The sequence below is a fragment of the Ochotona curzoniae genome, unplaced genomic scaffold (assembly GCF_017591425.1).
Source record: "Ochotona curzoniae isolate NIBS_2020 unplaced genomic scaffold, NIBS_Ocur_1.0 scaffold_3208, whole genome shotgun sequence".
NCBI lineage: Eukaryota > Metazoa > Chordata > Mammalia > Lagomorpha > Ochotonidae > Ochotona > Ochotona curzoniae.
In genome coordinates, this window is record NW_024467106.1 from 37,008,755 (window position 1) to 37,020,820 (window position 12,066).

At 35.7% G+C, this 12,066-nt stretch overlaps 2 protein-coding genes across 2 annotated transcripts in view; one reads left to right on the forward strand and one right to left on the reverse strand.

Moving 5' to 3' along the window:
* IFT74 (intraflagellar transport 74) overlaps window positions 1-12,066 on the reverse strand; it is a 68,817-nt gene that overhangs the window by 38,303 nt on the left and 18,448 nt on the right. The window contains exons 7-8 of the mRNA XM_040963092.1: window positions 11,885-11,944; window positions 10,738-10,799 (exon numbers count right to left, since the gene is read on the reverse strand). Coding sequence (XP_040819026.1) covers window positions 10,738-10,799; window positions 11,885-11,944 — 122 coding nt within the window. The remainder of the gene's footprint in view (window positions 1-10,737; window positions 10,800-11,884; window positions 11,945-12,066) is intronic.
* LRRC19 (leucine rich repeat containing 19) lies at window positions 357-4,505 on the forward strand. The gene is made up of 4 exons (XM_040963093.1): window positions 357-434; window positions 1,410-1,923; window positions 2,856-3,035; window positions 4,177-4,505. Exons 1-4 carry the CDS (start codon window positions 357-359, stop codon window positions 4,503-4,505), a joined length of 1,101 nt encoding a protein of 366 aa, XP_040819027.1.

Below are 12,066 nucleotides of genomic sequence, written 5' to 3' on the forward strand. Positions count from 1 at the left end.
TAAAAGAGAAACACTTTATACAGACAAAACATATTCTTCTGGACTGTTTTGTGTACAGACTGCACATGTTAGGTGCTGAATCACGTCAATTACTTATAAGTCCTTTCCAATATATCAAGCGAATGAAAAAGACACCCTAAAAATTTTAAGCTCTCATTCTCCAAAGAGGCTTTCTAATTTAAGGGCTATATGTAAGGCTGGCAAGCAGTTATACACTTGTTCCATATTTTCTTCACTTTTAGCAAAAGTAGATTTAAATGGAAAAAAAAAAAAAGGAAACCATAACATCCTTAATAATCTCGAAAGTTCCAGTCTCCTACTGAGATGAAAACACTCTTTTCTATCAGGCTTGCACTATGAAAGTCACAGGCATCACAGCCTTCCTTTGGCTTCTCTCCATGCTATTACCGGACAAGAGCCAGACTTCTAAAACAGTAAGTTTTTACAATGAAGGTAGTGAAAATATTTTTTTTTAAATATGTTTTCTGTGAATCTAGTAAAATATTCTCAGGCAAAATGAGGGGGGAGTTCACAATTACAAAATTGTGTACTTTCAGTGTATGATTTCTGAGCCAGACTCTGGTGTTACAAAAGTGGTCTTCATTTTTAACAACTGAATCTTTTAAAAACAGATTAAAGGAAAACTGTGAATTTTCACTATTAAGTCAAGAGATTGGCTTGCCAACATTAAAAAAAAATTAAAATGTGGGAAATTTCTCTTAAAGAAAAGCATGTATTAGGAAATTTAGTAGTGACATTTTTGGGGATACAGTTCAACTACACACCTGACAAAACAAGAATTATTTCTTTGAGTTTACATCTAGAAAAGGAAAATGTGTGGCCCGTAACATCCAAACAAAGGTTAACTTTCTGACACAAAGCATATCTTTCCTTTTAAAATACCAGATTTGGCTCTGTTAACTTCACAGAGCTATATATTAGTTACTGTTTCATAGTTATTTAATTAGGCAGAGTGCCATAATCTTTGATTTTTTTTTTACAAAGGTTTTCTCAAATAATTTCATTTTAAATTTCTACCTTGCTTTCTGGAATATTAAATAAGTTAACAGAATTGCTGTTTACCATGCAACAACAAATATGGTAATATACCAATATTCTATTAGTAATGACCAATATATACAGTATATTGTTACATTTATATACCACATATAACAAAATAGAATCCCCAGCTTAATTGCATCAGGATTTCCTTAATTATCAGCATTTCATCCCAAAAGAGAAAGAAAAACATTTGCACTGCCTTTTCCCCCTTCTTCACCAAAAGCCTGGGCGGTAGTTTCCTTTTCAAAATTATTTTCTACCAACTCATAAGAGCACAGATATGAAATTGCAAGAAATTCTGTTACTACTTTTCCTGACTAACTCATTTCTATTTTTTCTTCTTTTAGGAAATTAAATGTAATTTCACTGAAAAGAAATACTATTTGATTCCAGCGAATATCAGTAAAGATGTTACCATACTTGACCTCAGTTATAACCAAATTACTCTCAATGTTACAGACACAAAGGTTCTACGGCAGTATTCCTCACTCAGTGAGCTCTATTTAATTGGGAATAAAGTTACTATCTTATATAATAATAGCTTCCACAGCCTCTCCAATCTAGAAATTTTAAATATCTGTAACAACTTCATCTCTGTAATTCAACAAGATGCATTTAGAGGTTTACATAAACTCAAAGAGTTACATGTCTGCCAAAATCATATATCACAACTGAATCCTGATGTATTTGTGCCTCTAAAAAACCTAAAATTTCTAAATCTACAAGGTAATTCAATAAGCTATTTGGATGTACCACAATTATTTCATTTGGAATTAATAATTTTATATGGAAATCCATGGAACTGCTCCTGTAGTCTATACAATTTACAGAAATGGTTGAACACATCAAATGTGACACTAGGTAAGCTATCAAAAGTTAATCTAAACCAAGGTGTGGCTTAAACTTTTGGTGTTCTGGTCCAGAAAAATCTTACGTCATGCTTTCTTAAAAGGGAAATGATTGGGGTTAGCATAAAGGCACAGTGAATCAGACCACTGTTTGGGACTCCCACATTCCATATCAAATTGCCAGCTCAAGTCCTAACTACTTGGCTTCTGATGGAGATTGCTGCTAACACGCTTCGGAAGCAGCAGATGATGGTTCCTGAACTCACATTCCTGCCTCCCACAGGAGACAGAGCTGCTGGCTCCAGTCCCAGGAGTGAATCAGTGAATGGAATCTCTCCTTTTCTCTCCTTCTCTGTCACTCTGCCTTTCAAACACATAAGTATGTTAATGAAAACTAAAAGGAAAATGCCCTCTGCTTAATGGAAATTGAAGAAAAATAAAAGTAAAAAGTAACTGCAGAATAGATGTTGTCCTTCCCTCATTCCAGGAAAAATAATGTTATATATATTTACACATATATATGTTTACATACATATATATGCATATATATATATCTCACTTTATGCATTAAGTTTGAAAAATCAATGTATAACCACATTTCCATCTCTAAGTCCTTTTTCTTTACTCTTGAAATATCTTGCCAGAGGAGGTGGAAACAGGTGTCTTTGTGAATTGCAAACCATGCTCTGAGAACCAGATTGCAGTAGTCTTACCATAAATTCTTTACTGACTCAAACTGAACATTAAACAAAGACATTTAAACTGTATTTACAAAAGAATATAGTAAGATGGAAATATATATCATTTCTTCATTGTGTTGTTAGGAAAATATAAGGTTCTTATGTCTGTAATAATGACAGACAAGTCAAAAACTCTAAGTAAAAAATAGAAAATGCTAAGCGTTTGTATTTTCTGTAATGATGTTCATCCTCTCTTATTTATTAGAGAATGAGAACATGACCACGTGTAACTATCCTGATACTCAACAGAAGTATAATATCAAAACAGCCCCTTATGCAGCTGAATGCCACTCAATATTCACTTCACCTGTAATGGGAAATCCTGACCTTTATTTTCAATTCATCACCAATAATGGTTCTCTGAACAACTTAACAGGAAATTCAGGTAAGGTTCTGGTTTGAAATATTTTTTTAAAAGATTTATTTTCATTGGGAAGTCAGATATACAGAGAGGAGGAGAGATAGAAAGATCTTCCATCCAGTGATTCACTCCCCAAGTGAACGCAATGGCCGATGCTATGCCGCCAATCCAGAGCAAGAATCCAGGAACTTCTTCCAGGTCTCCTACGGCGATGCAGAGTCCCAAGGCTTTGGGCTGTCCTTGACTGTTCTCCCAGGCAACAAGCAGGGAGCTGGATGGGAAGTGGAGCTGCTGGGATTAGAACTGGTGCCCATATGGGATCCCGGCACGTTCAAGGCAAGGACTTTAGCTGCTAGGCCACGCTGCTGGGCCCCTGTTTGAAATATTAATGTTGCTGAAGTGTCAAACAGAATAAACTTAAGTCGCTCTCTATCTTTCTCCATTTTAAATTCTGGAAGCACTATAAAACAATTCTTCATCTAAACAAAAGATTTACAAAGTACTACGACCCCAGATTAGGCTCTTCAGGTTACCATCCAATGCCACTGTGTAGTATTCAATTTCTCTGAGCCTTTGCTTTAACCAATCAAGTTATAATCCTTAATGAGTATAAATCAGTAACAGTCTTAGGAAATGGGTGACACAACTGCAAACACAAGTATAGGTTGAATATCCCCTATCCAAAACGCTTAGAACCAGATGTGTTCTGAGTTTTAGATTTTTTGTTTGGGATTTTGAAATATTTATGTGTACATAATCAGGTATCTTGGGAATGGGAGCCAAGTCTGAACAAAAAAGCTATTTGTTTCATACACATTTTAATGGTATTTTTAGCACGCCTTTGTTTTGACTGTGATCCTTCACGAGTTCAGGTGTGGAATTTTCTGCTTGTACCCTCATGTGCCAGGCCTCTCACAGTTTCAGATTTTGCAATGTTTTGAATTTGGAGGGGTATAAACGCTCAAATTGTAGTTGTGTTTTTAAAATATTTATATTTTGTCACCACAACATAAAGGATCTTTTAATAAGTATGGTTTTAGCAATTTTTGCCTAAATAAACTTATAAGTATGCTCAGTGACAGGGGGAGTAGTAAGACAGGATGATGATTATAAAATTTTTGTCAATTTAACGAAGTTTTTGTCTCATTTTTCTCTACCATTTAAGAACATGAACCTCTCGGAAAAAGTTGGGCTTTTCTTGTCGGTGTTGTTATCACTGTACTCATTACTTCGTTCCTTATCTATATGGCTATCAAGTGCCCCGTATGGTACAATCTTCTGGTCAGTTACAACCATCATCGCCTGGAAGAACACGAAGCAGAAACATATGAAGATGGCTCTACCGGAAACCCAACTTCTCTTTCAGAGATACCAGACGCAAACCCTGCAGACACTACAGTAATATTTGAACAATTACATTCATTTGTCATAGATGATGATGGCTTTATTGAAGACAAGTATATAGATACGCACGAAATACACGAAGAAAATTAATCTTTCAACATGTGTTTTAAGAAATAGCATCAGTCCACGTGCAATTTAAACATGGAGATTCTGAACCAAACTATTGCTATAAAGTACTACATGAATGAAGACAACACACAAAAGCACCCTAAAATTATTTTCTCATTATTTTAAGAAAGAAGCTCCAACTACAGTAGTAACTAACCCACGTGGAGGTAACAATCTACAGTACTAGCACTGTTTTTCTCAGCAGTATTCAGGTGATCATACAAGAATCCACAAAGAAATCATGAATTATAACAAATGGATTCTCATATTAACAGACACTTGGTGCAATACGCATTAAGTTATAATTGAGTTCAAATCAGTAAAGAAATAAAGCTTTTGGATTATGAGTCAAAGTAAGGAGTGAACATAGCTTACTCTACACTATGTAAGATTGTTCACACAGAAAATTCATGGAATTGAATTTGTCATGAATTACGGGCCAGCACAGTAGCCTAGCGGCTAAAGTCCTCATTTTACACACGCTGGGATCCCATATGGATCCCATATGGGTGCTGGGTTCTAATCCCAGCAGCCCCACTTCCCATCCAGCTCTCTGCCTGTGGCCTGGGAAAGCAGTTGAGAATGGTCCAAGGCCTTGGGTCCTTGCACCTTCATGGGAGACCTGGAAGAGGCTCCTGGCTTCGGATCAGCTCAGCTCCGGCTGTTGTGGCCCTGGGGGAGTGAATCATCGGACAGAAAATCTTCCTGTTTGTCTCTCCTCCTCTTTCTGTATATCTGACTTTTCAATGAAAATAAAATAAATCTTCAAAAAAATTGTATTGGCAATTCAAAGCACAGGAAAAGTGTTGAACCAAAATCTTTCAGTAGATTAATTCCTAGTTATGTTGATATGCACTGTCATCATAAGGCACCACCACTATAATTTAATATCAGTTGGCTTCCAAACTGCGCATCGCAACTATCCAAAGGTCTTGTTTCTAAAAATACGTATTTCTTCCTTTCTCTGGGAAATTTTATTGGAATGCATCTGTTCTGGAGCTTAGAATCTTCAGGTGGTCCACATGGAAAGCTGTTAGAGACTCAGTAGGTGAAGCAATGTTTGCTGAATTGTTTTTGGTAATGCTGATTTCTAGTGAGATATTAAGCACATAAAGAAAAAGATTTATGGTCAAACTACCACAAGAACCACCAGGTTCAACTAAAAAGAAACAAGATTCCAAACTAAATTGCTCTGTGATCATTCAAGATTAACGCGCTAAGACGCTTTAGTTACTGTACAACAGAATATTTTGAGTTATATTTAATAAGAGTACATAGCACAATAATAGTCCAAGAAACAGCAGGAAACAATGACTTTGACAATAATAGGGACTATCTAAAGTGAATTATTTGCTGTTCCTTGTAATCAACTGGTAGCTATTCCAATTGTAATAACATTACTACCTACAGTGATATCAAAAAACTCTAGCAAAATCTACTAACTTTTATTTTCTATGAGGAAAGTAGATGTTTTTGTATCTTTAAAGATGAACACATCACTGAAACACTGACATTTTTATAGGTGAAATAACATGGGATTTTCTTCATCTAAATACACAGAGGAGACTAGCTGCCACAGCTGTGGATGAGCAGGTTTTGGTGGGAACTGACCAAAGCTGGGAGACGTACATTTGGATATGGCATTTTAATGTATGTTAATTATCCTGATGATAACAATTTTCAAAGTATGCATGTACTTGACAATTTCTTTAAAAAGAGTCACCAAGCATATTGCATATCTATGCCATAATCTGCAGAACAGTCATCTTAAAGGTTCTGCAAGAGCAGTCATCAGTGCAGCAGCTGTAAGGCCACTTAGGACATGCGTTTTCCATACTGGAATACCTGGGCTCAAGTCCCAGCTCCACATCAGATTCCAGCCTCCTATTCATGCATTCTGGAAGACAGTGGCTGCTGGCTCAAACAGGTCTGTGCTCCCAGGTGAGAGACCTGGATTAACCCTTACACTCTTGGCTTTGACCCAGCCTTGCTCTAGCTACTGTGAGCATCCACAGGGTGAATCTGTACACAGAAGATCTCTCTGCCTCTGTCTCCTGCTTTCAAGGAAAATAAGTATGCAAGCTATATAAGTTAAATTCAGTCCAAATGCCAGTTCAAATGTTTAGCACGTGAAGCAGAACTTAATAAAAATGCATACTTGCTCCATTGTAAGAAATATGTTTTTAATTAAAGGAAACAATTTTTAAAAAGTGGTAATTGAGAAGTATTACAAAATGAAATACAAATGAGTAAACATGACATCTAATATCTTAATATTCAAGAACCTCTGATCATTTAATATTGGCTACTCAATAATTATCTGCCTAAATAAAGAAAATAAATGAGTATAAAATTACAACAGTTGTTTCAATTAACAACTGATTTTGACTAATATAGACATCAGAATTGGAAGATTTATTTTATTTTCAAACTAGTATGTGAAAAATGAAGACAAGTTTCTAAATATTACTGAAGTGATATCAAGAATGTATACCGATTCATCTACACTAAGATACTACTCAGCTATTAAAAAAAATGAAATACTTTGTGGCCAAATGGGCCAAACTAGAGACCATTATGCTAAGGAAAATGAGCCAATCCCAAAAGGTCAGATATCATATGTCTGCTCTAATATAATATGATGTCAAATCTAGGGATATTATATGTGATTGTTACTCTATGTCACTTCATACTTACCTGTACCTTCTGTAATGAGATCTTATGATGTAATTCATTAATCAACCATCCCTAAGAAGCTGGTCGTTTATAATCACCTGAGATGGTCAATGTCCCCTTTATCACTGTTATTGGTACTGCACATAATGAAGACCTAATCCTCATTGTACCTCCATTAGGGCCTCAGAATACAAGAATGAACTCACAAGCAAATGTTGGAGTCTCCTACATGGTTGGGAGACACTCCAACAGCAGCATGATGGACTTGGGAAATTTCACTAAAGACACACATTGTGAAAATGGAGGGGAGACCAGAGGGGAGGGGAGGAAGCTTGGAGGAGGAGGAAGGGAGAACTCAGCACCAACTAAATTGTAACAAAAAATAACTAAAAAAAAAAAAAGTGAGTGGGTTTGAGTCCTGACTCCAATTCTAATTTCAGTTTAACCACTACCATGCACCCGGGTAGGCAATGATGGCCCCAGTACCTGGATACCTGCCACCCATGTGGAACGCAGGACTGAGATGCAAGCTCTTCACTTCAGCTGGGCCCAGCCTTGGCTGCTGTGGGTATTGCAGCAGTGAGCTCACAGATGATAAATCCCCCCTCTCTCCTTCCACTATGTCTCCACACAAGCGATTTTTCAAAGTGAAAAAAAAAGTATACTACAACCAACTTTCTGTGAATAGGTTTTCCATATTTAACCAGGTGACTGCATCATACTAGAGGATAGTACTGAAAGAGTGAAAACAGAAACTTTTTCCACCAGTCTTTCTAAAACGTGTTATTTCCTAATCACTTTGAATATACAGTCAAGTTTAAGTTCCTTGAATTATTGAGATACTAGCCATCTGTTTAATATAAGACATAAATTTGTCTCTTAGCTATCTATAAAATAAATTTCTTTTTTCTTTTTAAGATTTATTCTATTTTTGTTACAAAGTCACATATACAGAGAGGAAGAGAGACAAAGAGGAATATCCTCCATCTGATGATTCACTCCCCAAGTGAGTGCAACAGCCGGTGCTGCGCCGACCTGAAGCCAGGAACAAGGAACCTGTTCCGGGTCTCCCACGTGGGCACAGGGTTCCAAAGCCTTGTGCCATCCTTGACCGCTTTCCCAGGCCACAAGCAGGGAACTGGATAGGAAGTAGAGCTGCCGGGATTAGAACCGGTGCCCACATGGGATCCCGGTGTGTTCAAGGCAAGGACTTTAGCCACTAGGCCACGCCGCTGGGCCCATAAATTTCATTTTAAATACTTCTGTTCTTAATGTAAATTTCTGCCTAAGTGACAGCAGGCCTATTTCACTCAGCTTTAACTACAAATTGTACATATAGTTTTGAAATTGCTAAGTTACACTCTAAGGAAAATTTACATGTTTTAAAGTTTTTTCCTGTACCCAGTGTGTTGGCATAGCTAGCTAATGCTCTGCCTGTGGTGCCAGCATCCAATATGAGCACCAGTTCCTGTCCTAGACACTCCACTTCTAATTCAGCTCCCCTCTACTCATGGCCTGGAAAAGCAGTGGAGGATGGCCCAATGCCTGGGAACCTTGCACCCACAGGAGATCCAGAAGAAGCTCCTGGCCCCCACCTTTGAACGGCCCAGCTCTGGCTGTTGCAGCCATTTGAGGAGTAAACCAGTGGATGGAAAACATCCCTTGCTATCTGTCTCTCCCATTGTCTCTCTGTAACTCTGGCTTCTAAGAAAAATAAAATGAATCTTTAAAAAAAGAAATGAATTTTTTCTTTAGTCAAATGAAATGAACACAAGATTTTAACAAGCTTCAATTCATAATCTGGGAATTACATTTTTGTATGAAGTATCTATAAAACACATAACTATAACACTTATAAATCTTAAGTGGATATTATAGAACTGTGAGGAAAAAAAGAAATGGGCCTTAAATCTTCTAAACTCTTCAAGGTATTTAGAAAGTCGTACCTCATACATCTCCTACTTTTTAAGGAGAGTATTTCTACATAATAATTGATGGTTATTTGCTAAATGGTTTAAAAACAGGAAAAAAAGTTTTCAAGTAAGAATCTGGTCACCATGAATGGAAATTTCTTTGTAATAGGAGAGTCCATTAGTATTACCAAGTAAGCATTTTTTACCTGCATCAAATGATAGATAAGGGGCCATAGACTTCATTTTATCTTTCAAATATTTTAGCATCTTAGTATTTTCAAACAGACACTATTTATACAAATAGCAGTTTCTTGGTATTACCATATTTTGGCAATTTTGGTTAATTACTATTCATGTTCCCAAAGAAATCATAAATGTTCAGAGACAATTTCTGGTACAGAATGCAAATCTAAGTATATATAAAATAGCTCATCTTCTAAGGGTGCACTGCCACAGATGGCATTTGATTAAGGTAAAAAGTTGTTCAACAATTATTATAACTATCACATCTACTTCTCACCTTGGTAACCAGCATTACTTCCACCACTATGGTTACTTTATCATCAAAGTCAGAGTATTGGTATTTATACCTATATTTACATATAAAGATGACATATGACCTATATTTGATATAGGTTACTAATATAATAAATATAAATATCAGTAAAATAATGTAAATACCCTATAGTCTAATAATGCATGTTTCATTGGACTGAGACCAAAACATCATAATTTAAAGTTAAAGCCTCAAGGGCTGGGATGACTAGACAGAGAGGCACTCAACAACATCCATGAGAGCTGGTTGGATGGAACTAAGCTCCAATACCCCTCGACATTTACGAGAGTCCAATGGGATATGGGGCAGATTGAACTAGGCTGCTACACATGCTGGCAAATCAGGGTAGGGGCGGGCCAGGTGGGGGTTACTGGGGATCGCTCCCACTAGGCTACAGCTCCCAGTGGTTGGTGCGATGGCCGAGTACGTGACGAGCAGAACCAGGATGGACTACAACACCCATTGATTCCAGTGGAAGTCAAGGCTCAAGACAGAACCAACCTAGCAATTGCAACCACAAGCTGAACGGGGACCAAAGAAGGTCTCCTCAAGAAGCCGTTGAACTGATCTGGACAATAAGATGCTGGACTCTATGCTTGGTATATGCTTGCAATGAAAAAATCTCAACTGAACTTGAAATGTGGCGACGCAACAAGGTGGAGGAATCCACCATGGGAGGAGGGTTAGGGGAGAGGTGGGGGGAATCCCAGTACCTATAAAACTGTCACACAATACAATGTAATTAATAATAATTTTTAAAAAAAGTTAAAGCCTCAAGTAAAAACTGGTAGCTAAAAAGATATCCCTATTTATCTTAGGTTTTAAGTTCTTCTGTTAGAAGCTGAAATCATGTTTTTATATCATCTATGTAGTAATTGAACAAAATTTAGCATTTTAGTGGTAAATGGAGATAACATACATAACAATAAACTCTATTACAAGCATTTAAAAAAAAAGCAACATGAAAAGCATTACAAAAAATGTATAAGGTAATAAATAACTTACAAGTTAAGCCACCTAAAAAGGTTCACTGATAAATCAGTTTGATATTAAAACAGGTTGAACTTACGCTTGTCTTTCAGTAAATATGATATCCATGCTTTGTGTTTCTCGGTCATTTTGAGCTTTAAGCTGAATAAACAGTTAACAAGTTAGTGTTTTAAAAAAAGAAACATTAATCCAATTCTTCCTTTAAAGGTTATTCTAGATATGAAGCAAATGAAAGGGGATTCAAATAAGTAATCAATCTTCATGCTATACAAAAAGTTTATGAAAAAACATACAGTTGCTTCCTTTAACAAACATCATCACTAACAAAAAGAAAATCTTTTTATAGGGATCAAAATCTCACAGGAAAAGAATTTAATGTCCTTTAGTGATCTGGCAAAATTAAGTATAAATGTATAGAAACTTAAGAATTTATTAGATATTTGCTTAGTACTTTGCTAAACTGAAAACCATCACAAATTTAATTTTCAAACCACTCAGGATTTTACATGAGTACTTGATTCTACCTATGCATATCCAATCTTCAGTATAGAACAATTTCAAACAACTGACCAAATACATAATACAGTTTTAAAGCTTAGAATTCTCCTATATTGTAAAGCTAGTTATAACACATTAAATTATCATGATTTTAGAAGAGATATTTTATATGGTTTCTCAGAATATTTTCAATCATATAAATAAATTTTATGTTATTTTCATTCCAAATAAGCTATCTAAATCAAAACAAGCTAAAAAATGTTTCACCGTTTTCTTTCAAATTAAGCTAAGAGTTACATACATATTCTCATTTACCTAGCAAAATCAGCTTTATGCATGGCATCATATCTATTTTTTTTCTCATCTTGCTACAAAAGTTATGTAAAAGTGTCACTTATTTCTATCAAATATTTAGCTCCGTTTTGGCAAACTTAAGTTTAACTACATAAAAAGAAATCTAGATGGTATTCTCCAAACAATGAGAAAGGTAAGAATCAATTCAAACATAGCTTTGTAGACAGCAGCTTAAGTATTAATCAAGAGATTAATACCAACTGGAACAAATTTTCAAATAGCAGCTAAGCAAGCACAATATAATAGTGTTACTTAAGATCACAGTAATATCCATTGCTGTGTGTCATAAAGTCTTATCAAATTGTTTTTAAATATAAATGCGTTGTTACCATTTATATAATAGATCTATTGCTTATTTTCATACATTTTCTTACCATGTTGTAATCACTCATTACTTCTTCCATTTCAGTATTGGTGTTAAGTTTATCTACCAACTAAAAACAAAAAAACAAAAAAAATATATAAACATACTACTCTTTGTAAATGTTCTCCATAATTCATAACATAAGCATTCAATCTGATAAGCTAGGAGTAGTAATTTTAGTACTTGTAAGTA